This window comes from Eurosta solidaginis, chromosome 4, assembly GCF_040869045.1.
Source record: "Eurosta solidaginis isolate ZX-2024a chromosome 4, ASM4086904v1, whole genome shotgun sequence".
Lineage (NCBI taxonomy): Eukaryota > Metazoa > Arthropoda > Insecta > Diptera > Tephritidae > Eurosta > Eurosta solidaginis.
The window spans coordinates 29478028-29504072 of NC_090322.1; the positions used below are offsets into that span (position 1 = coordinate 29478028).

The 26045-nt window shown below is 38.5% G+C and overlaps 2 protein-coding genes across 4 annotated transcripts in view; one reads left to right on the top strand and one right to left on the bottom strand.

Annotated features, from left to right (window-relative positions):
* Polr3A (RNA polymerase III subunit A) overlaps positions 1–26045 on the bottom strand; it is a 96913-nt gene that overhangs the window by 28954 nt on the left and 41914 nt on the right. The gene's annotated exons all lie outside the window — the stretch shown is intronic.
* Positions 1630–16123, top strand: LOC137249507 (collagenase). Of its 2 annotated transcripts, XM_067781075.1 has the most exons (3): positions 1630–1856; positions 12697–13411; positions 13480–16123. In XM_067781075.1, the coding sequence occupies exons 1-3, from the start codon at positions 1767–1769 to the stop codon at positions 13482–13484; spliced, it is 810 nt and encodes a 269-aa protein (XP_067637176.1). In that variant the 5' UTR covers positions 1630–1766; the 3' UTR covers positions 13485–16123. The 2 variants fall into 2 exon arrangements, with proteins under 2 accessions (XP_067637176.1, XP_067637175.1); XM_067781074.1 differs by lacking the exon at positions 13480–16123 and having other exon boundaries at positions 12697–13473.

Here is a 26045-nt window from a genome sequence, read left to right on the forward strand (position 1 = left end):
AAGAGAATCAACACACATCACCTCTTCGTCGACTTTAAAGCCGCCTTCGACAGCACGAAAAGGAGCTGCCTATATGCTGCTATGTCTGAATTTGGTTTCCCTCAGTCAGAATTGGGAAGGACCTCTCCGAGCCGTTCGAAACTAACCGAGGTTTCAGACAGGGTGACCCCTATCGTGCGATTTCTTTAATTTGATGCTGGAGAAAATTATACTAGCTGCAGAACTTAACCGCACTGGAACAATATTCTATAAAAGCGTGCAATTACTGACATATGCTGATGACATTGATATCATCGGCTTAAACACCCGCGCTGTTAGTTCTGCTTACTCCAAACTGGAAAAAGAAGCGGTAAAGATGGGTTTGATGGTGAATGAGGACAAAACGAAGTACCTGCTGTCATCGAGCAAAGAGTCAGGGCATACGCGCCTTGGCATCCACGCTAGTGTTGGCAGCCATAATTTCGAAATAGTAAAAGACTTCGTTTATTTGGGAACCAGCATCAACACTAGAAACAACACTAGCACTGAAATCCAGCGAAGAATCAATCTTGCCAATAAATGCTACTTTGGACTAGGCAGGCAATTGAAAAGTAAATTCCTCTCTCGGCGAACGAAAATCATACTCTACAAGTCACTTATCGTACCCGTCCTGCTATATGGGGCAGAAGCATGGACCATGACAACAGCAGATGAAACGGCTTTGGGAGTGTTCGAGAGAAAAGTTCTTCGAAAGATGTATGGACCTCTACGCGTTGGCGAAGGCGAGTACCGAAGAAGATTTAATGATGAGCTGTACGAGCTATACGCAGACATCAACATAGTCCAGCGAATTAAAACGCAGCGGCTGCGCTGGCTAGGCCATGTTATGCGAATGAAAGATGATGTTTCGGCCAAGAAAGTGTTTCTATCGGAACCCGCCTATGGAAGCAGAGGTAGAGGGCGGCCCCACTCCGTTAGAAGTACCAGGTGGAAAACGATTTAAACTCCCTTGGTGTGACCAATTGGCGCCGGTTGGCGGAGCGAAGGAGCGACTGGCGCGCCTTGTTGGACGGCCATAACCGTTTAGACGGTTAGTCGCCAATTAAGTAAGTAAGTAAGTATCGTGTTTACGGACGGAGGACGGACATGGCTAAATCAATTTCTTTTCGCCCAGATCATTTTGATATATAGAAGTCTAAATCTATCTCGATTAGTTTATGTCGTTACGGATTGTCGTTATGCGAACAAAGTTAATATACTCTGTGAGCTCTGATCAGCTGAGTATAATAATGCCAACTCTTAATAGGGGTGTTTACACGAGTTCTGAAATTATTACAATCAGCTGATTGTTAAGTTCATTAAAAATTTGCTGCAAAAGCGCAAAAAAAGAAAAACAAACAGTTAACACTGTACTAAAGGGAGAGCCGTCGCTGGCCTTACACCTGCCTATCGATCGATAAGATATTGAAAAAAACAGAATTTAATGAATGAATTAAAAATAATTACACAGGAAAAAAAACGCGCTAAGAAGAAAGATAGGGAGAGAAATAAGCATTGGTGAGAGTTTTCACTTTTTGTTTTCAAAATAAAATAAAAAGTAAAATAATTTGCGAAGTACTAAAAGCCCGAGGCACGTTTAGACACTTTTTAATCGTTTGAGCGCAACGGCATATGTAGGGTTTATACAAGAAAACTACGGTAACGGTCAAAACAGCAGAACATTTGGAGGCGATTTCGCAAGTTGTTGGTTGTTGTTAACATTTACGGTAGTTTTTGTTTCGTATGAAATGAGATTTAAATATTTGCAATTTTTGTTCGTGTTAATGGTGCTGTTGGTGTCTGTGAAAGCTTACACCCATATAAATCCTGGCCACATTGTAAGTTTGCAAAAGATAATTAATTTAAAATAAAACAAGTAAGAACGGGACTGTCTTCGGCTGTGCCGAAGACTTCATACCTTTCATGAATGGGGCTGAACAATAATCTTATCCCGTTCGTAATCTCCGAATAATCGGATGTATAAGATAAGAAATATATAGTGAACAGATCTACATACCTAAACGATTTTTAAGATAAATATAAAATAAAAAACAGGTAGGTACTTTGTGTGAGGATGCAAAGTATCAGGTTTTTTGTGGTCTGCGTGTAAAAAATATGACTACGAATCACGTATTTCAACAATATATGACGTAAACGTAACTATTTGATGAAATTTGATGAATTTTGAAGCTTCTAGCCGTAAAAAAGGGGCAAAAATTACAGTTTATATGGGGTATATAATATATACACTACCGATCTCTATGATTTTTTCAGACAACAATATATGCTATATATGTAAGCGTTTGGTGAAATTTGAAGCTTCTAGCTGTTAAAACGGGACAGAAATTGCGCAAAGTTTCTTATCTGAACAATCGGTTGTATGATATATATACTATGTATACCACCGATCTCAATGATGTTTTCTGACATCAATATATGCTATACTCGTAAGCATTTTATGAAATTTGAAGCTTCTAGCTGTTAAAATGGGGCCGAAATCGCAAAAAAAAAATATATATACTTTATATACCATCATATATATATTATATATTACCGATCTCTATGATTTTTTGACACAACAATATATACTATATACGTAAGCAATCGGTGAAATTTGAAGCTTATAGCTGTCAAAATGGGGTAGAAATTGCGAAAAGTTTCTTATCTGAACAATCGGTTGTATGAGATATATACTATCTATACAACCGATCTTTATGATTTTTTCAGACAACAATATATGCTGTATACGTAAGCATTCGGTGAAATTTGAAGCCTCTAGCTGTTAAAATGGGGCTAAAATTGCGAAAATATATATGTATATACTATATATGGGGTATTCCATCCCATTTCGACCAATTTTGAACCCGACCCCTTTAGAATTGGCTGAAAGTTTTTCTTCTTTTTATACTCAGTTGAGCAGAGCTTACATAGTATATTAAGTTTGATTGGATAACGGTTGGTTGTACAGGTATAAAGGAATCGAGATAGATATAGACTTCCATATAGCAAAATCATCAGGATCGAAAAAAAATTTGATTGAGCCATGTCCGTCCGTCCGTCCGTCCGTTAACACGATAACTTGAGTAAGTTTTGAGGTATCTTGATGACATTTGGTATGTAGGTTCCTGAGCACTCATCTCAGATCGCTATTTAAAATGAACGATATCGGACTATAACCACGCCCACTTTTTCGATATCGAAAATTTCGAAAAAAAGGAAAAGTGCAATAATTCATTACCAAAGACAGATAAAGCGATGAAACTTGGTAGGTGAGTTGAACTTTTGACAAAGAATAGAAAATTAGTAAAATTTTGGACAATGGGCGTGGCACCGCCCACTTTTAAAAGAAGGTAATTTAAAATTTTGCAAGCTGTAATTTGGCAGTCGTTGAAGATATCATGATGAAATTTGGCAGGAACGTTACTCCTATTACTATATGTACGCTTAATAAAAATTAGCAAGACCGGAGAAGGACCACGCCCACTTTAAAAAAAAAATTTTTTTTAAAAGTAAAATTTTAACAAAAAATTTAATATCTTTACAGTATATAAGTAAATTATGTCAACATTCAACTCTAGTACTGATATGGTGCAACAAAATACAAAAAATAAATAAAATTTCAAAATGGACGTAGCTCCGCCCTTTTTCATTTAGTTTGTCTAGGATACTTTTAATGCCGTAAGTCGAACAAAAATTTCCCAATCCTTTTGAAATTTGGTAGGGGCATAGATTTTATGACGTTAACTGTTTTCTGTGAAAATGGGCGAAATCGGTTGAAGCCACGCCCAGTTTTTATACACAGTCGTCCGTCTGTCCTTCCGCATGGCTGTTAACACGATAACTTGAGCAAAAATCGACATATCTTTACTGAACTTAGTTCACGTACTTATCTGAACTCACTTTATCTTGGTATAAAAAATGAACGAAATCCAACTATGACCACGCCCACTTTTTCGATATCGAAAATTACGAAAAATGAAAAAAATGCCATAATTCTATACCAAATACGAAAAAAGGGATGAAACATGGTAATTGGATTGGTTTATTGACGCGAAATATAACTTTAGAAAAAACTTTGTAAAATGGTTGTGACACCTACCTATTAAGTAGAAGAAAATGAAAAAGTTCTGCAGGGCGGAATAAAACACCCTTGAAATCTTGGCAGGTATTACATATATAAATAAATTAGCGGTATCCAACAGATGATGTTCTGGGTCACCCTGGTCCACATTTTGGTCGATATCTGGAAAACGACTTCACATATATAACTACCACCACTCCCTTTTAAAACTCTCATTAGTACCTTTAATTTGATACCAATATCGTACAAACACATTCTAGAGTCACCCCTGGTCCACCTTTATGGCGATATCTCGAAAAGGCGTCCACCTATAGAAATAAGCCCCACGCCCTTTTAAAATACTCATTAACACCTTTCATTTGATATCCATATCGTACAAACATATTCTAGAGTCACCCCTGGTCCACCTTTATGGCGATATCTCGAAAAGGCGACCACTTATAGAACGAAGGCCCACTCCCTTTTAAAAATACTCATTAAGACCTTGCATTTGATACCCATATCGTACAAACAAAGTCTAGAGTCACCCCTGGTCCACCTTTATGGCGATATATCGAAAAGACGACCACCTATACAACTACCACCACTCCCTTTTAAAACCCTCATTAATACCTTTACTTTGATACCCATATCGTACAAACGAATTCTAGGGTCACCCCTGGTCCACCTTTATGGCGATATCTCGAAACGGAGTCCACCTGTGGAACTAAGGATTACTCCCTTTTAAAATACTCATTAACACCTTTCATTTGATACCCATATCGTACAAACAAATTCTAGAGTCAACCCTGATCCACCTTTATGGCGATATCCCTAAATGGCTTCCACCTATAGAACTATGGTCCACTCCCTCATAAAATACTCTTTAATGCCTTTCATTTGATACACTTGTCATACAAACACATTCCAGGGTTTCCTTCGGTTCATTTTCCTACATGGTTATTTTCCCTTATGTTGTCACCATAGCTCTCAACTGAGTATGTAATGTTCGGTTACACCCGAACTTAACCTTCCTTACTTGTTAGCTTACGAAAGACGTTTTTCAGAAGTTTTTCAAATTTTTTCATCCAACTCAAAAAAAGTTATGAATTTAAAAAAAAACACCGTTTTTGTTTTCAAAATACTATAACTTTTTCAAAAATTGACCGTTTGGGATCTTTTTTTTTTTAAATTTGTTTTTAAATGTACTTTTCGGAAAAAATTCAAAAAAATTTTTAAAGTTTTTTTTTTTTTGTAATTTTTCAGTTTTTCGAGATTTTTCGAATTTCGCCCTTTTTTCTCATAAAAAACTTCAATCAATTCTGCAATCATCCCCACTAATCCCGGAGTGGGCCGAAATTTTTTTTTTTTTATTTTTTTTGTATTTTTTCCGGAAAGTACATTTAAAAACATATTTAAAAAAAATGATCCCAAACGGTCAATTTTTGAAAAAGTTATAGCATTTTGAAAAAAACACCGTTTTTTTCAATTAAATAAAACAAAAAAAAAAAACAAATTCTCGGCCCACTCCGGGATTATTGGGCATGATTGCAAAATTGATTGAAGTTTTTTATGAGAAAAAAACAAAAAAAAGGGCGAAATTCGAAAAATCTCGAAAAACTGAAAAATTACAAAAAAAAAACTTTAAAAATTTTTTTGAATTTTTTCCGAAAAGTACATTTAAAAACAAATTAAAAAAAAAAAAGATCCCAAACGGTCAATTTTTGAAAAAGTTATAGCGTTTTGAAAACAAAAACGGTGTTTTTTTTTAAATTCATAACTTTTTTTGAGTTGGATGAAAAAATTTTAAAAACTTCTGAAAAACGTCTTTCGTAATCTAGAAAAAGAAGAAAAACTTTCAGCCAATTCTAAAGGGGTCGGGTTCAAAATTGGTCAAAATGGGATGGAATACCCCATATATACTATATATACCACCATATATATACTATATATACCGCCGATCTTTATGATTTTTTCAGACAACAATATATGCTATATACGTAAGCATTCGTTGAAATTTGAAGCCTCTAGCTCTTAAAATAGGGTAGTAATTACGAAAAGTTTCTTATCTGAGCAATCGGTTGTGTGGGATATATACTATATATACGACCGATCTCATCAATTTTTTTAGACAACAATATGTGCAATATACGGAAGTATATGGTGAAGCTTGAAGCTTCAATCTGCTAAATTGGGAAAAAAAAGACAAAAATCCTCTTTTTCTGAAAAATCGGTTGTATCTCCATGCTATAGTGGTCCGATCCGGCCGGTTCCGCAAAATGTCTAATCGGACACCCAAATACACCCGCTCACCAAATTTTATCAAGATATCTCAAAAATTGAGGGACTAGTTTGCATACAAACAGACAGACGGACAGACGGACATGGCTAAATCAACTCAGCTCTTCAGCCTGATTATTACGATATACTTAATGGTGGGTCTATCTATTTTCCTTTATGGACTTACAATTTTGGGTTTCGTGACGAAATTAATATACCATTTCATTTTCATGAAAAGTATAATGCGGGATGTTGGAAACGCTGCTATAGCAAATGAAAGCTACGATTCGTGAACAACTTTTTTCATTTAAAATTTTTTCTTTGTATATTTTGTTTTGTTTTCACAGTTGTTGATTTGCTATTCAAAATTGAAAAAATAAACTACAGTTTTTGATGTTGCGTATTTGCCATGACGTAGCAAATGCATAGCCGTGTATTTTGTTAGTGAGTTGTAAAAAATATGCTACACACGTTTGCAATGCAATGATGCTAGGCCATTTGCACTCCTAAACTCCCTTAATATAATTTCTGTAGCTGAGGACTGATTTAATTAAATACAGTACGCGTTACATTACGGTATAGAAATTTACTCTAAAGTTGTTGTAATATCGTGGTTGAACTGCGATATTTTATGTTTCGCCTTTGTTAAAATCAGGTAAACTTAATCAATTTTAATAATATGGTACATGCTACAAATGAAAGACGAGGCTGCCGATAACACTAGAAGCAAAAACGGTGGAAGTTGCTTAAAAATAAAAGGCTTCCGGGACGCCGATTGCGTATACGGAACAGAGTTAGTAATGAGCGGTGAGCAAAGAATTACGACTTTCGCAGTTTAACTGCAGAATTCTGAAGTGCAACGGGGGGATGCCGTCACTCTAGGAGTTAGTGACGGGTGACTACGCCTGGGCTGTGAAAGGCTAGGACGCAACTGCTGTTGTGGCCCTGGGACTGGACGTCCTTGGGTAAGCATTGGGGTACCCGGTGTATTTGGGTATGCGGCCTGGCAACATGGCGCAATGAAACCCGGCGGGGGATTGCCGTCGCGGAGACCAGAACATCTAGGAAAGTGGCACCGTCCAAGGTAGGAGCTGCATTGGGCGGATGTCGCAAACATATATATTCTGTGCTGGCAAACGGTGCAAAAGGAGGTACGGACTAATAGTCTGTTTCCCTCACCCACACGATTGCTGCCGGAAAAGAGGGGGAGAGAAGACGGAGGCAGGGGCTGATGCTCGGAATTGCTATCGACTCTACTACGGAGATTGTAGGTGTGAGTTGGAGCAGCCGTATGAGTTGGTGGCGCCGTGGGGCGCGAGCAGCCGCTCGAAAGCAGCTATGTCTGAATTTACAATTTCGAGCCGAGATGGCCATTGAGAGATTCCGTCCTCTCTGGGTGAAGCAAAAATCACGCTAAAAAGGTCCGCTCAGGAGCAAACGACTTCGCTGGCTAGGTCAGTATCAGATGAGACAACCTCAAGATTATTCGCGGGAAAAGTTCTTTGGAGGATTAATGATCGATGTCCATGCTGTGTATCGAAATGTTTTACGCACAAAATAATATATAAATGTTATCACACAAATAAGTATCCAGGGTTCGTATTACGTTTTACAATCACTGCCTGAAACTGATTTTACTCAATGATAACTATGCAACTGTTAAACAATTTCTAAAAACTATAAGATATTCACCTAGTTCACATACATCATTAATACGACCCACCCTTTCAGAGCTATTGTCATTTAAATAAATAATAGTTTAAAAAACTAAAAAAGACGCTTTTATAGCTAACCGAACTAAAAAAATAGCAAATAATTTTCAATTAAAAAGAGTTTATATAACAGTAGTAGAAGGTCAAACAATCGTTTATAGTTAATCACTTCAAAATAAAAGTATAATAAAATTTAAGTTATTAACAGAATAATTTAATTCACAGCAAAAAGCGTGGGGTGCTTGATATTGAATGTTACAATCATTCTATTGGCAACTATCTGAGAGGAAAGATATGAAATGTAGTCAAATGTACCCCACGCTTTTTACTCTGAATTAAATTATTCTGTTAATAACTTAAATTTTATTTTGAGGTGATTAACTATAAATGATTGTTTGACCTTCTACTACTGTTATATAAACTCTTTTTAATTGAAAATTATTTGCCATTTTTTAGTTCGGTTAGCTATAAAAGCGTGTTTTTTTTAGTTTTTTTTTTTAACTATTATTTATTTTTAATTTTTTAGTTCAAGTAATTTTAAAAGTTTTAGTCGAGAATGATGAAACCTCGAAACACCAGCGGTCCATGGATGAATTTAACCCCACGGCACCGAAAAGGGCCAAGACGCAGGGAGGCTGGACGCGGTCTTTCGCCGAAATTGCCAAGGGTCGGCAGATCATTGGCATTATAGACGAGAGCACCGAAGATGGCAGGATCCCGAAACAACAGTGGAAGTGGGTCGAGGCCGCGCTCGCTACGGTAACCGTTAAGTTTAAGAAAGACAACCCTGGTCCACCGCCATCTTACACCGATGCAGGGTGGTTCCAGGGCAATGTCAAGCTAATTGCCTGTGACGACGCCAGGTCGGTAAGCCTCTATAGGGCCGCCGTCACGCTGATAGGGGTAGTGTATCCGGGCGCGCGCCTCAAGGTAGTGGAGGCGCGTGATATCCCCTCACGACCAAGGGCTAGAGACTGGGTTCCAGTGAGGCCAACGGACCCAGCTGACATCCTGGAGCTGATCCAGAAGTACAACCCGGGTCTACCGACCAAGAATTGGAAGGTGGTCAACGTGGAGAAATCTGAACGGGCTACGATGCAGATAGTCCTGTTGCTCGACAGCGCTAGCGTCGAAGCGCTGAAAAAGCAGGACTTCAAAGTAAGCTACGGTTTCAAAAATATAAGCCTTAAGATTTATAAGGCTGATGTCGAAGGCTTGGTAAAGCTTCAGTCTCGCACGGAGGTGGTTGAACTCCCCCCCCCCCCCCCCCCCCCCACAGTGAAGACGAGATGGAGGGCGAGGAAGGTAGTGGCTACGCTTCGTCAGGCTCGGCTGGAAGCTCGGCTCTCAGGAGGTTGTACTCTGAGGGTCAGCTTCTGGGGGATGGCGACTCGGATGCGACGCTCACGGCGGAGAGCGCAAACATTTTATGATCAGGGTCTTCCAAATTAACCTGCATCATTGTAAAGCAGCATCAGCTGCACTCCTACTGCACCTGTCATCAGGTGCGGTAGACATCGTACTAGTCCAGGAGCCGTGGATCACTGGGAATAGGATCTGCGGCCTGCGGACGCCAGCGTATAAGCTCTATAGTGCTCAGGAAAAGGGTTAGCCTCGCACATGTATATTGGCTAAGTCTACTCTTAATGTTTCCCGATTCTTCTTTATGGTGCCTTGGTCTGGTGGCCTGCACTAGCTAAAAGTACCTGTCTTAAAATGCTTCAAAAGGTGTAACGGAGTTCGGAGCTCTGCATTACCTTGGCTCTCGGCTCCACTCCAGATGCCGTTACATACATACATGGATACATAGATAGATACAGGCCAAGCGTGTTAAAAAGGGCTCCAGTATGCTCTTTCGTAGATGTGCCATGCATCCACTTCTATCATTAATAAAGGAATGCGTTTTTCGCATTATGTGCAAGGTTTCAATTCTATGGCCATTTGGGGTGGTCATAAGTTCAATTGACCTTATGTCGGTTAACCTTATGTCATCCCACCATCACATTATTGCATTGTCATCGAGCCTTGATACGTGTGCCAAGTTTCAATCAAACTTATGGCCATTCAAAGTGGTAATAAGGCCAATTGACCATATGGCCGTTGACCTTATGTCACCACACCATCACATTAATGCATTGTCATCGAGCCTTTATACGTGTGCAAAGTTTCAATCAAACTTATGGCCATTCAAAGTGGTAATAAGGCCAATTGACCTCATGGCCGTTGACCTTATGTCACCACACCATCACATTAATGCGTTGTCATCGAGCCTTGATACGTGTGCAAGGTTTCAATTAAACTTATGGCCATTCAAAGTGGTAATAAGGCCAATTTACCTTATGGCCGTTGACCTTATGTCACCACACCATCACATTAATGCATTGTCATCGAGCCTTGATACGTATGCAAAGTTTCAAATTAATCAGACTTCTAGAAACCGGTGAAAATTAAGCTCAAAGATTCCGTTACATAGTGTAAGACGAATAATTGCAACCCTACCATATTTGCATATTACCGACCAACAGCAACCTTATAGTCTTTCTCTCACGATGTGTTAGTTACCAACAAGCATATATTAGTTTGATACGAATCTTTTGCTTACGCTCTCATATTTTCGCTCTCACGAGGGATTTATCTTCTAGTTGTTGCTGGCAACAATCACAGATAAATCCCTCGCGCCAGCTGAAGCGGGTGCCAGAACAAAAAATGTGCCAGCCAAAACAAAAAACGTGCCAAAAATTTTGGTAAACTTTAGTTTGACCTACAACTGTAGAATAGCGTTCAAAAATTATGGGAAAAAGGATAAAAATACTTGTTTTAGTGTAAGTATTATTAGTTCGAAGGCGGAGGGTAAATATTATTTCCCATTCAAAAGTTATCACTAAAAATAGGTTTTGTAAATATGAACTCCCGATGCAACCAGCCCATTTTGATCACAGAACCTGGAACGCCAGACATGTAGGATAAGCCCTATCGATTAAATAATGTTAACTATTATATCATACGTCCGATTTACTGAAATTTCAAAAGAATATATGGTTTTCACTGCGAGTTAAATGCGTTACAATATTTGACTAATTAATTTAATCGAAATGTAAATTTTACTTAGATTTGTTTATATTTAACTCTAACTAGTCGTATTATTGTAAAATAACTTTAAGGAAATAAATATTTTACGACTATCATTTTATTAAATGATTGAAACTATAATCGCCGAAATGTATGTCAAAAATCCCCATTTTCAGATCTATTCATTTTTGTTTGGAGTGGCATCATTGATAAATGTTATAAAAAATGTGCATTTTGACAGCGCTCTCTCGAAACAAAGAGTCGCGAATCCATTCATCTATGCCAACAAGAGTCGAAACGATCAACATCATCCATGCGTGTGTGGCCAAATGAAATATAATCAAATATTCAACTTTCAATGTAACTTTAATTAAACTCTTTTAATACATATTGTAACGAATTTTACTTGCAAATCCTCTTATTTGCAATCCTCTGCTAAGTTCGAATCACTAAACTGTTGAATAAATAACTCCAATATTGAATAATGTAAAAATGGCCTTTATTAAAGTACTTCACAATGACACTTATACTTTGCTACTCGCTGGCTTAATAACCAAACTGATTGATAACTCAAATTGAACTCTACTATTGGCCGCCAGATCGCGTGCTTAATCAATAACTGATTGATTGCTCAACTCAAACTGAATTACAGCGCCTCTTCATCTGTTGCCTTTTATACCCTTTGGTTTCCTCGTTCGCATTTTTCCAGAATGTACTAGCATTGTCCATGAGCTCTCAAACTTCTCAGCTATAACTAAAATTGCACAATTGTCTACATCTTTTAGGCGCTTCCAGAATCTACTAGTCCAGAAGCTCTCAAACTTCTCAGATATATGCATGTGTTTGCGCATTGACTCTCCGCTGCTCGTATTCGTACATGGTACATATGTGTAGACGCAATTATTTATTCGTTTATGTAGATACATAAAGATTGAATTATTGATGTGAATGTTTGTAGTTTACAGTCTCTCGCGCGCACATAGGCGTATAAGTAAATGCATCTGTGTGTGACATCTCTCTGGGTTGCCTTATATATGTGTATACTTGATTTGATTATTAACGTAAATACTGCTTGGCATGGGCTTAGCATCGTCTTAGTGATGGAATAACTTAGTGATGCTAATATCCGTGACAATATTATTATTCATTAAATATTATAACGTTAAAACATGTGTGTTTAAATCCTGACAAAATATAGTGAGAAGGTCGAGCAGTGAAAAACCCTTCTTACAATAGATACAGGCCAAGCTAATAAAAGCGTGTTAAAAATGAGTTTTGATAACGGTATAGTAAAATGTAATAGGGGCCCAACTGTCTGCACCCACATGTCCACAGGCGTTAGTTATCGTTAAAAAATATGGCTAGACCACTTTTTTGGCATAAGACTGCAATTAGACGATTAAAAGCATAACATACCTCCGAGGAGAGTTAGATAGAGCTTCTTTTCCAATATTTTCAAATGATTTGTTAAAAGGGATCAGAAAAGGATAGGAAGTGGGTGCTAAATGTGGGGTCTGGTAACAATTTGTGGAATAAAAATGTCTTCTTCAATTTCAGCAAAATCGTATCATATCTGGCACACCGGCCGCTTTAGGCCAATTTCCTTGGCAAGTAATACTAAAATTGGATCCGGATGATGATTTGCTATGCGGCGGTTCGATTATTGCACCAACTTGGGTACTTACCGCAGCGCATTGTACCGACAAGCAACAGTCTATGTTTCTTATATTTGGTACAATAATATTTGATAATCCCAATGCAGTGAATATGACATCAACTCAATTCTTCGAACATCCGAATTACAATCCTCAAAATCTCAATAATGATGTATCATTGATTCGCCTACCAGCATCACTAAGCTTTAGTAAAAGCGTACAACCAATACAATTGGTCCCATCCTCATATGCAAACTTCAATTTTATTGGTCAAGTAGCTGTAATCGCTGGTTTTGGCTATACCGATGATTATAATTTGGAGTTCTCAAATTTATTATTATATGCATATGTTGATATTATAAGTAACAGTGAATGTGCAAGTAAATTGGGCGATTCAGTGGTTATCAGTTCAACTTTATGCGCTAAAGGCGAAAATGGCACAAACATGTCAATTTGTAGCGGTGATTCTGGTGGTCCACTTGTAACGAAAAGCCTAGGCGGTGCATGGATGCAAATCGGTGTTAACTCATTTGTTGCTGAAGATATGTGTTCTGAGGGCTTGCCGTCGGGTTATGCACGTATAACCTCATTCCTCGGTTTCGTTTCACAGACGACGGGTATAAATTTTAATAGTGTTTAAATAGTTATTTGTTTGAAAGAAAAAGTTAATAAATTTTGCTTTCAGTGTGATGGATGCATTTTTCTCATGGAAGTAGGATGTTAAAAGCGGGTATAAAGATAAAGAAAAATAGTGAAGTAAAGGTAATAATAATTAGGCGCGGTATGCCTTCAAGGATATTAAGGACGAACATAATAAAGAAATAATAACAAAGAAATAAAAATAAATAAAGTTTAACTATAGTTATAAAGACTTAAAAAACATTGATGAAAAAGTAAGGATACAGATCCAGAAAAAGGCAAATATAAAAATTCAAATGTAATAAAAAATCAAGATAAAGATTGAAGTGTTAAGGTTATTGAACCAAATAAAAAATAAGAATACTGTGGCGAATATTAAGAATTTCGATACATCACTATTCTGCTAGTAAATAAATGCACAACAACAGCAAAGCAAGCAGCCACATGAACATGTAAACAGCAAAGCTAAGAGCTAATCAATCAGTTTGATTTTAACACGCTATCAGTGAAGTACGCTAGTAATTTAATGTTGATGTACTACTATCACTCACAGTAGGGTAAAGAAATAACATTTTGCTATACTGAATATTTAAGTCATTTATTCGACAGTTCAGCGATTCAAAGGATAACGGAGAGTGTAGAATTCATAAAATTCGTGACAGCACGAATCAATATACGTAGAAATCGAATTGACGATCAATAAGATAAAAATAAGAGCTTATATGATTATGAACTTATACACAGGATATATAGATAAGGTTAGCCAAAAGGAAGAAGAAATAGGGTTAAAAATAAATTTTATGATCCAACTCAAAGGTTCGCACGATAGACGAACTTTGCAAGGTACTAGTGTGTTTTCATGAGTTGCTCTAATCTCTCTATCTATGTATATGAAATATATGAAAAAAAATATTGATAGAAGGGGTCTATTTAGACTCTCTGACTCACAACAAAAAAAACTCGCAAGATATTAGTATACATTATTTAAACTATAATGAGATTTATAATTTCCACGGGTGGGATAAAAAATACGTTATCCATTAGTGAAGTTGTATTTTATAAAAACACTGCAAATATATAGAAGTGATTTGTTTTGTTTAAATAGTTTTAGATAAACGAAAATTTGAGAAATCAAATCAAAACGAGTTACTAGCATGTTTAACAAATATGAAATTAAAGAACCACTTGCAAAATTTCGAATAACAACTTTCGGCTTTTTTTGTCACGGGTGGAACAAAGCTAATACTGGCCGGCCCTGTATTGTGTTATACGATCACGTATCGAAAAGCAATTTCATTTAAACAATAAGTATGAAACTGTCAAAAAATTGTTAAAATGATAAGTCTTAGATGTAATGAGTACTGGTAGCCATTGATATTGAGAATTCCGTTATACATAGATAGAAGAATTCAATATTTTAAGGTTGATTGATGGTTTTTACAACATTTGTATAAATACTTTCACCAGTTTTATAAAAAAAATTATCTCTGCACCAAGGTTCACTTTCTCATGAACCTCCCTACACGAAAACTAAAATTTAATTAAGAGGCTTAAATGATACCAAAAGGTTTATGTAAAAGAAAGAAACTTAAAAAGAATATATAAGATGACGAAAAATGTATAATTTATTTCATAACGACAAATACAAACTAAGTAAAAGTTTAGAAAATGGCCATGACACCGGCCACATTCAATAGAAGACAATTGAATGGCTCAGGTTGGCTTTGAAGTCGTCGACCTTCCTCGTAATCCATTTCCTGCTCGTTTGATTCTTCCGCTCTATGATCTGGGATCCCACTAACAGTAGTGAGACAAATTTCCTACTATAACTTCTATATTACCGGCTCGACAATTTTATTCTGAGAGCACGAGCATATCTCTGGCAATTTTTTAAAACAACATAACTCGATATTGGATAATAGTGATAATTTGGCCCAAAACAAAAAAGCTATCAGCATCTCATAATTGCGACTTATTACATTTTTTAGCAGCCATACAGCGCTATGGATCTGAATAAATGATAAATTGACAGGTTCTCGTTAACCCTTTCCTTCCCATGGTAATTAAAAACGTCTATTTAAACGTCCGGTTGCAGAATTTCTTCATAAAAAAAACAAATGCTGAAAGGAAACAATGCTAATTGATTTCGCCCCAAATAATTCTAGCTTTACTTTTTCAACATTGAAAAGTTTTCGCAGATGCACTAGGCTAGTTTAGTATCTTCTTACCCAGAGCTGCTCAATCCCTTTACACTTAAAGCACTTTTGTTTTTATTTTGCCCTGAATCAGATACAAATTTACATTTCAAATATAAAACAAGTAAGGAAGGTTAAGTTCGGGTGTAACCGAACATTACATACTCAGTTGAGAGCTATGGTGACAACATAAGGGAAAATAACCATGTAGGAAAATGAACCGAGGGAAACCCTGGAATGTGTTTGTATGACATGTGTATCAAATGAAAGGCATTAAACAGTATTTTATGAAGGATTGGGCCATAGTTCTATAGGTGGACGCCATTTAGGGATATCGCCATAAAGCTGGATCAGAGTTGACTCTAGAATTTGTTTGTACAATATGGGTATCAAATGAAAGGTGTTAAAGAGTATTTTATGAGGGAGTAGGCCATAGTTCTATAGGTGGACGCCATTTAGGGATATAGCCATAAAGGTGGATCAGGGTTGACTCTAGAATGCGTTTGTACGATATGGGTATCAAATGAAAGGTGTTAATGAGTATTTTAAAAGGGAGTAATCCTTAGTTCCATAGGTGGACGCCGTTTCGAGATATCGCCATAAAGGTGGACCAGGGGTGACCTTAGAATTTGTTTTTACAATATGGGTATCAAAAGAAAGGTGTTAATGAGTATTATAAAAGGGAGTAATCCTTAGTTCCATAGGTGGACGCCGTTTCGAGATATCGCCATAAAGGTGGACCAGGGGTGACCCTAGAATTTGTTTGTACAATATGGGTATCAAAAGAAAGGTGTTAATGAGTATTTTAAAAGGGAGTGATGCTTAGTTCCAAAGGTGGACGCCGTTTCGAGATATCGCCATAAAGGTGGACCAGGTGTGACCCTAGAATTTGTTTCTACGATATGGAAGTTATCACACCCATATTCCCAATACCCCCAATGGCGCACCCTTTACTCACGTTGCCGTGCATGTGAGTTTGTTGGCCAATATAGAACATTCGCTGACGTAGTCCACGCGCAAGCGAATGGTAACACAACACGATCAACAAACAACCCATGAGAAATGCAGCATAGGCAATATTGACGTGCACGCACAACTCATCGATTCCGAAATATTTGATGGTGGTGGGATCTGCAACGTTAACATAAGTAGCGTAGAGTTAAAGGTTTCATGGGAAGAAGTAATTATGTTTAGAGTTAGTTATGATAGTGAGTGCCACCAGTGCACAATAAATTTGTCTTGCGAATTTCAATTGAATTCTTGTGTTTGATTTAACCATTGGCGAACTGCTGGTTCGTCACAGCTTTAATTTTTTAAAGGTTCCTATCCTGGGAACTGTAAGTGGCGCCCGAGCAATCGGTGCGAAGTGCTTGTTCTAAGTGAAAGAGGAAGTGAACTAAAACCCAGATAAAGAAAAAACTGGGTAAAAAACAATAAACAAATTTTAAACACGTTGAAAAAGTTCTAAGTGAAAAAGAGTGAACTAGCAAAGGGAAAATACAGATAAATACATTTTTTCCTTACGAAAATCTCAATAAGTTTCAACCAGAAAGTTCCAATGAGATATTAGATCTTGTGAGTATAAACTAATCCCTGCTGTATATTTCTTTTCTTATTTTTTCACAGAGATAAAACCATGGACGCAGACGAGGTGAAGAAATCGCTTACGGAACAGAATGGCGCCATTAATGCCATACTAGCCCAACTCAAAAAAATTGACCAACGACTCAAAGGTGTAGAATCAAAGAACAGCGATGAATCCTTGTCTGGATTGAGTGATAATTTGGAAAGGCTAGAGGCCCAAGTGCGGGAAGTGCAAAGGCAGTCTTCGGACACCAGGGAAGAACTAATAGTAGAGCCATTAGTGAGTCCTCGGACAGAGAGTGAACTGGCGGAGGTCGCTAAGTTACCCGACTGTGTAAAAGAATTACAGGTATTCGATGGATCACGGGAGCACTACGGCTCCTAGGTCCATAGCGTCGAACAAGTTATACGTGATTATGAAATAGTGCGGCATAAGCCAATATACACTGCTATCTTAAGGCACATTAGAGGGAAGATTATGGGCGCGGCAGATTCTACGCTGCTGGCGCACAATATCCTAGATTCGGACTGGAGGAGGATAAAGGAAATCCTCTCTCTGCATTACGCAGACATTAGGGACATAGAAACGTTAGAGCAACAACTGACACTAATGTCGCAAGGACGGCAAAAGATGTCCGATTTTTATGCTTAAGTGCAGAAACAGCTTTCTTTAATGATAAATGCAATAAAGGTAGACAAATACGTACACGGAGAAACCATAGAGGCATTGGCCGAGGCTCACCGCCGAAGGGCGTTAGACGTCTTCATAAGAGGGCTAAACGGAGATCTTCCTGCCCTGCTTCTTGTCCAAAACCTGAAAACCCTACCTGAGGCATACTCTGCATGCCTCAAAATTTTGAATGTGGATCGCAGGAATGCAATCTACCGCCCACCCGTCCAGAGGGATAATAGAAATGACAATTATCAACCTTCAGCTCCAAAATTTTTTTCCCGCAATGGAAGAAATTATCCTAATTTAGACAATTCGGGCCGCAGCTGGAGAGATAACAACCAAACAGGGCAACGGCCCCCTTACCCAAGCTCAGGTCAAACGAAATTGAACAATCAGTCCACCCCAAGTTGGAGAAACAACACGGTAGTAAGAATGGATGCCGAACCATCTTCACAGAGCCGACAAAGGGGCAACAGCACATTCTCTAGATACGACAATACAAAAAGGGGGGCAAGTTCTACAAGCTACCAAGGATATGCAAACAAAACCCCGAGTAAGCAACAGAAATTATTCCATCTGATTCCAGTAGACGAAGAAGAGAGCCCGAGCACCTCAACCAACAACAACAGCGAACAAACAACAGGCGATCAGGTAAATTTTACCATGGGAGCCTCGTGTCCGGCGTACCGTATTTAGAATACGCTACACAAGATTTGGGTATTCTAGAATTTTTAGTGGATACGGGGGCGAATAAAAATTATATAAGTGAACGCATAGCACAAAATACTTCACCGGTAGAAAAGCCGTTTCATGTAATCTCCGCGGGTGGAACTATAAAGGTGGACAGGAAAATATGTGGACACTTCTTTAAATTTGTAGGCAAAGCCCTACTCACCACCTTTTTTGTTCTCCCAGGCCTCAAATCGTTCGACGGAATAATAGGCGACGATACGTTGTCAGAAATCAAGGCAGTCTTAGACCGGGAACTGAATGTTCTCATTTTAAAACCAGACATTCTGCTGCCTCTTAAACGAAAAAAAGTGCAGCAGGTGAATAATATCAGTACAAATATCCCCCTTGATAATAATATTACCCACTTTACCCACCGTGGTGTGATGGTAGCGTGCTCCGCCTACCACACCGGATGCCCTGGGTTCAAACCCCGGGCAAAGCAAAATCAAAAATTTTAGAAATAAGGTTTTTCAATTGGAAGAAAATTTTTCTAAGCGGGGTCGCCCCTCGGCAGTGTTTGGCAAGCGCTCCGGGTGTATTCCTGCCATGAAAAGCTCTCAGTGAAAACTCATCTGCCTTGCAGATGCCGTTCGGAGTCGGCATAAAATCATGTAGGTCCCGTCCGGCCAATTTGTAGGGAAAATCAAGAGGAGCACGACGCAAAGTGGAAAAGAAGCTCGGCCTTAGATCTCTTCGGAGGTTATCGCGCCTTACATTTATTTTTTTTTTTTTTTACAAGAAATGAGCTATACCAGATACTAGAAAAATATGAAATTTTGTTCGGACCGGTCGACCGAAGCATGGAAATCCACACCAATGTCCAGGCAGAGATTAAAACTGTGACCGAGAACCCTATCTATACAAAAAGCTACCCCTACCCCGTTAATATGCGCGAGGAGGTGGAAAAGCAAATCCGGGACTTACTATCAGAAGGCATCATTCGTCCTTCCAAGAGTCCCTACAATTCACCCATATGGATCGTACCAAAGAAATCTCAATCCGATGGAGAAAAGAAATATCGAATGGTCATTGACTTTAAGCGGCTAAACGCCGTAACAATCCCCGATACGTACCCTATCCCTGATATCAATGGCACTATCGCGAGTCTTGGTAATGCGAAATTTTTCACGACACTCGACCTTACTTCGGGATTCCACCAAATCCCAATGAAGGAGAGCGACATCGCAAAAACCGCATTTTCCACAATGAATGGAAAATATGAATTTTTGCGGCTTCCTTTCGGTCTGAAAAATGCACCCTCTATCTTCCAGCGCATGATAGACGACGTGCTAAAAGAATACATAGGTCGTATTTGTTTCGTATATATCGACGATATCATAATTTTCAGCAGAGACGAAGCTACACATTTAAGGGACATCGACACTATCCTTGCCAGGCTTTTGATTGCGGGTCTTAAGGTCAACCTTGAAAAGACGCAATTTCTGAAAATAAGTGTGGAATTTTTGGGGTACATCGTGACTCCCGAAGGAATACTCCCTGACCCAAAGAAAGTCAATTCCATTAAAAACATGCTGCCTCCATCGAACCTAAAAGAACTCAAGAGCTTTCTAGGGCTAACTTCATATTATAGGAAGTTTATTCGCGATTACGCGAAGATAGCAAAGCCACTTACCAACCTTACGCGAGGGGAACATGCACAAGTAAGGGCAACTCAATCGAAAAAGGTGCCGATTACCTTGAACGATGAAGCCCAAGAAGCATTCGCGAATCTCAAGGAGATATTGACGACCTCCGAAGTCTTGACCTTACTTCGATAAATCCTTCAACCTGACGACGGACGCTTCCGATTTCGCTATTGGTGCAGTACTATCACAAGACCACGATGGCAAGGACAAACCTATAGCGTTTATATCGCGGAGTTTATCCACTACGGAAGAAGCATACGCAACAAACGAAAAAGAATTGCTTGCTATCGTATGGGCTTTGGACAACCTCCGGAACTACCTCTATGGTGCTAAAAAGATACGTATATTTACTGACCACCAACCGTTAACTTTCTCTCTAAGCAATCGTAATTACAATGCCAAGCTAAAACGTTGGAATCTACAAACCAGGGAAATCTAACGTCGTGGCTGACGCTCTGTCTCGACTCAAAACTCAAGCAAACCCACTCACAACATCAACATCCGAAGCCGCCAGTCGGAACGCAACCACAGGATCAACAGCGAACTCTGAAAGCGAGGACGATGATACGATCCACAGTGCAGAACAGGACAATTCTGACCTCATACCGTTCGTTGAAGTGCCCCTTAACGTATTTAGGAACCAGCTTGTATTTAGGGGCAGACTAGAAATATTTGAAGAACCTCATCCAGGTTACTCGAGACACTACCTAAAGATAGAAGGTATCACTGAAGAGGAGCTTATTAGGGTACTCAAAGAGAAGCTTAGACCGAATGTTGTCAACGGCATTAAAATGCCAGAAGGTAATCTAGGGCTGCTCCAAAAAGTATACCTAGAGAATTTTATGCAATATAAAATCCGTGTAACTCAGTCTTTTGTAGAGGATTTGAGAGATCCTGATAGGATTTGCGAGATAGTGTGGGCAGAGCACAAAAGAGCTCATCGCAACGCCACCGAAAATAAAAAGCAAATCTTAGAGAAATACTACTTCCCAAAAATGAACAGCATCATTAAGAAATACGTCTCGTCCTGCGAGACGTGTAAAATTAACAAATACGATAGACATCCAAATAAACCAGAATTACAAAACACACCTATCCCATCACGTCCTTGTGAAATTATTCACGTAGACATATTTGAAATACAAGGAGAGAAATTTCTCAGTTGTATTGACAAATTTTCAAAATTTGCGAAACTCTTTCACTTGAGAAACAAGTCTACTTTGCATCTTAAGGACAAAATAGTGAAACTCCTACACTATTTTACGACCCCAGATATCCTAGTGACCGACAACGAGCGCGGTCTGATTGGTCCAATTATACAGAACCTCTTGGAATCATTAGGGGTTAGGTTGTATCGCACACCGACCCAGAGAAGCGAAGTGAATGGTCAGGTGGAAAGACTACATTCCACTTTAATCGAAATCATCTGGTGCCTAAAGGCAGATAACGCAAACCTTAAAACAAAGCAGTTAGTAACCATAGCAGTAGATCGATATAACAATTCTATCCATTCTGTTACAAACCGGAAGCCCAGCGAAATATTTTTCAACCGCGCAAGAGCTTCCAACTACCAAGAACTTCTAGAAAAAAGAAGGAAGACCAATCAATATTTGAAAACTTTGTTGACAGAAAAGCAGCAAGCCCAGATTGAACGACATAATAGGAAAAGGTCTTTACCTGAGCGTTATGACGAAAATGATGTCATATACGTGAAGGACAACCAGATCAAGGGTAAACAAAAACCCATATATAGAAAGGAAATTGTCGCAAAGGATAACAGGGTATCAGTAACCACAGTCAGTGGTAAAAAAATTCACAAAACCCACATTAAAAATGTCAAACGCAGGAACACACATCCTAGCACATAACTGAGAAAAAAAGCAAACATCGTTGCAAAAATAAAAAATATAGAGAAAAAATCACAGAAAAATAAATGAAAAAACTATAATAACTCAAAAACAAAAACGGAAAGAAATCGAAACAAAAGGAAATGATCATTACTACAAGAGCGGGCTTGTTAGTGGGACAAATCGTGCCTTAGTAGGTTATGACGCCATCGAATTTGACAAATGGCTACGCCACTCCCAAACCGGATTCCACGATCCCCCATAGCTGGTTTGAGAACAGTATGATCCTCTAGCCTATAAAAACATTGAAACTTAATCCTAGCGCCTAATCCGCAGGAAGAAAAAATATGAGACTTTATACTCTTCGCCTAATCCGTTGAGTGAAAAAAAGAAAAAATTATCCTCTTCGCCTAATCCGTATAGTGAAAAAAAGAAAATATTATCCTCTTCGCCTAATCCGTTGAGTGAAAAAAAGAAAAAATTATCCTCTTCGCCTAATCCGTATAGTGAAAAAAAGAAAAAATTATCCTCTTCGCCTAATCCGTTGAGTGAAAAAAAGAAAAAATTATCCTCTTCGCCTAATCCGTATAGTGAAAAAAAGAAAAAATTATCCTCTTCGCCTAATCCGTTGAGTGAAAAAAAAAGAAAAAATTATCCTCTTCGCCTAATCCGTTGAGTGAAAAAAAGAAAAAACTTTTTTAAATTTGCCTTTTCCTTTTTTCTTTTATTTTATTGCCAAAGGAAAAAAGGGACATGAAAAATTATAGAACAAAAAAAGTATAAATAAAAACAATAAACCATTCTTTTTTATCCTTTCATATTTTTAAATTTTGTTTCCCTTTCCCCCACTAATCAAAATTACAACTTACAAATCTTTTAACCGCAATTTAGAGTCACATTTTTTGCTCACCGCACAAGAAATGGGGAATACACTTAAACAAGAAAACAAATTATTTTTTCCCATTTTAAAGACGTAATAAGGGAAAAAATAATAATTGAAGAAAAACTACCACCTTTTTATTTTTTATCCTTTTTTTTTCTCTCGACTAATCACAATGACAATGAAAACTATTCCTATAGATATTGTACTAAACATGTATCGAAATTTTTACTAAACATTTATCGAAATTTTTAATTCTAAAAACATAAATAAATAAATAAAAGCTACTAACACACTAAAAAATATTTTATCTAAGCAAGAAGACCAAAGCTATGCATAATAATAAAAGGTCAAAATAAAATCCCTTTCTGTAAACCTAGCACTAATAACTACATTTACAGCCCTAAAGGCAAAATTAAATTTTTCTTTTCTCACACTAGTTAGTAAAAACTACAAATCCTAACAAAATTTTTAAGTAACTTAGGAATTACTTTACTAACACACTAACAAGAACAACATCCTTGCATATTCCCACTGCTGGCACCAGCCATCAGCGCCCTTCATATTTTCCACTATAAAGAACCCATCATAACCATCCAGGACGGAAATGGGTGGATCATTGGCGGATCATTCAAGCTGATTCACGCTATCAACCTCCAACAATATGCTACAATTACAATGCAGATGGAAGAATTGACAAGCCGGCTAATGAAGCGAACCGACGACAAGATTTTGGCTGAACTCTACATTAACCAAACACTAGAGCGACTCCAGGAATTAACGGGCAACACAAGCAAAGTTAGGAAAACCCGCTCAATCGATTGGCTGGGCTCAGCATGGAAATGGTTGGCAGGGTCATCCGACGCAACCGACTGGAATAATATTCTCCGCAGCCAAAACGAAGTAATTGAGAGCAATAACCACCAATATAAAGTTAACAAGAAGCTTTTTACGGCCACCCAAGACATCGTGAAGAAAATTGACGAGGTGATGGACCGCACAAACTATGTTACAAAGGAGAACGAGGCAACAGAATTTGATCAAAATGCACTGCACAATATCCTGCTCGTTCGCGAAGAGGTCAACGAAATAGTGCGGGCATGCCAGCTGGCAAAAAGTGGTATTGTCAACACAAACTTACTTGACAATGACGAGATCAATCAGGTGCTGTCGGAAATGGAGACCCTTCCGTACGAAAATATAATCGAAGCAATTGAGTACGGTCAACCGTCAGTATACACAAATGGGACACTGCTTCTCTATGTGCTCTCAATGCCGAAGGTAACAGCCAAAAAATATAATATGCTGATCACTCGCGCTGGCATATACGGACACAAACAGCTGGACCTACCGTTTGACAGGATGCTCGTAAACCAAGAGGAAACTTACGGGTTGACGGGTAATTGTATACTAATCAGTTCATCTACAGTATGCAGGTCAGACTCCTTGTCAAAATTGGATGAAGATAGCTGCATACCACGATTACTAAAAGGGGGAGACGCTAGCTGCGAATTCACCAGGAGAAATGGATCGACTATAGAATTGGTAAACGACAATACGATATTCCTCTCGAATTACCAAGGCGTGATCAGGAGCAATAACTCCACAAACACCATCAACGGCACCTACGTCATCCAACTAAACAACGAAACTATCAAGATCGGTGACCAAGTTTTCTCCAGCAACCTAGCCATAACAGTGCAGGCTCTGTCAGCCATCCTTTCCAAAGTTAAAAATCATACAATGAAGATAAACCTGGAATATGTCCACGATATCACAATGGACAACGTAAGGTATCTGGGATACGTTAATGAAAAAATCAATTTGTCTATCATTACAGAAGCCCTAACAGTATGCGGAATAGTCGTGGCCGCTGCTATCCTATGGAGATGGTACACTAGAAAGCTAAACCTTCCAAAAATATTCGAACACGGGGCATATCGCACAAAGGCCAATACGATCACGAAGGACACATCTACATTTGAGCTTGATTACTCAGGAAATAGCCAACCAACAGGGAGCCTTGACCACTCCATACCTACCATAAACCTTTCACGTTTTTCGTTTGATCTGCGGGACGCAGATCTTTACAGGGGGAGGAGTTATCACGCCCATATTCCCAATACCCCCAATGGCGCACCCTTTACTCACGTTGCCGTGCATGTGAGTTTGTTGGCCAATATATAACTTTCGCTGACGTAGTCCACGCGCAAGCGAATGGTAACACAACACGATCAACAACCCGTGAGAAATGCAGCATAGGCAATATTGACGTGCACGCACAACTCATCGATTGCGAAATATTTGATGGTGGTGGGATCTGCAACGTTAACATAAGTAGCGTAGAGTTAAAGGTTTCATGGGAAGAAGTAATTATGTTTAGAGTTAGTTATGATAATGAGTGCCACCAGTGCACAATAAATTTGTCTTGCGAATTTCAATTGAATTCTTGTGTTTGATTTAACCATTGGCGAACTGCTGGTTCGTCACAGCTTTAATTTTTTAAAGGTTCCTATCCTGGGAACTGTAAGTTGGATATCAAATTAAAGGTATTAAGGAGAGTTTTAAAAGGGAGTGGTGGTAGTTGTATAGGTGGCCGCCTTTTCGAGATATCGCCATAAAGTTGGACCAGGGGTGACCCTAGAATTTGTTTGTACAATATGGGTATCAAAAGAAAGGTGTTAATGAGTATTTTAAAAGGGAGTGATGCTTAGTTCCACAGGTGGACGCCGTATCGAGATATCGCCATAAAGGTGGACCAGGTGTGACCCTAGAATTTGTTTTTACGATATGGGTATCAAATTAAAGGTATTAATGAGGGTTTTAAAAGGGAGTGGTGGTAGTTGTATAGGTGGTCGCCTTTTCGAGATATCGCCATAAAGGTGGACCAGGGGTGACTCTAGAATGCGTTTGTACGATATGGGTATCAAGTGAAAGGTGTTAGTGAGTATTTTAAAAGGGAGTAATCCTTAGTTCCATAGGTGGACGCCGTTTCGAGATATCGCCACAAAGGTGGACCAGGGGTGACCCTAGAATTTGTTTGTACAATATGGGC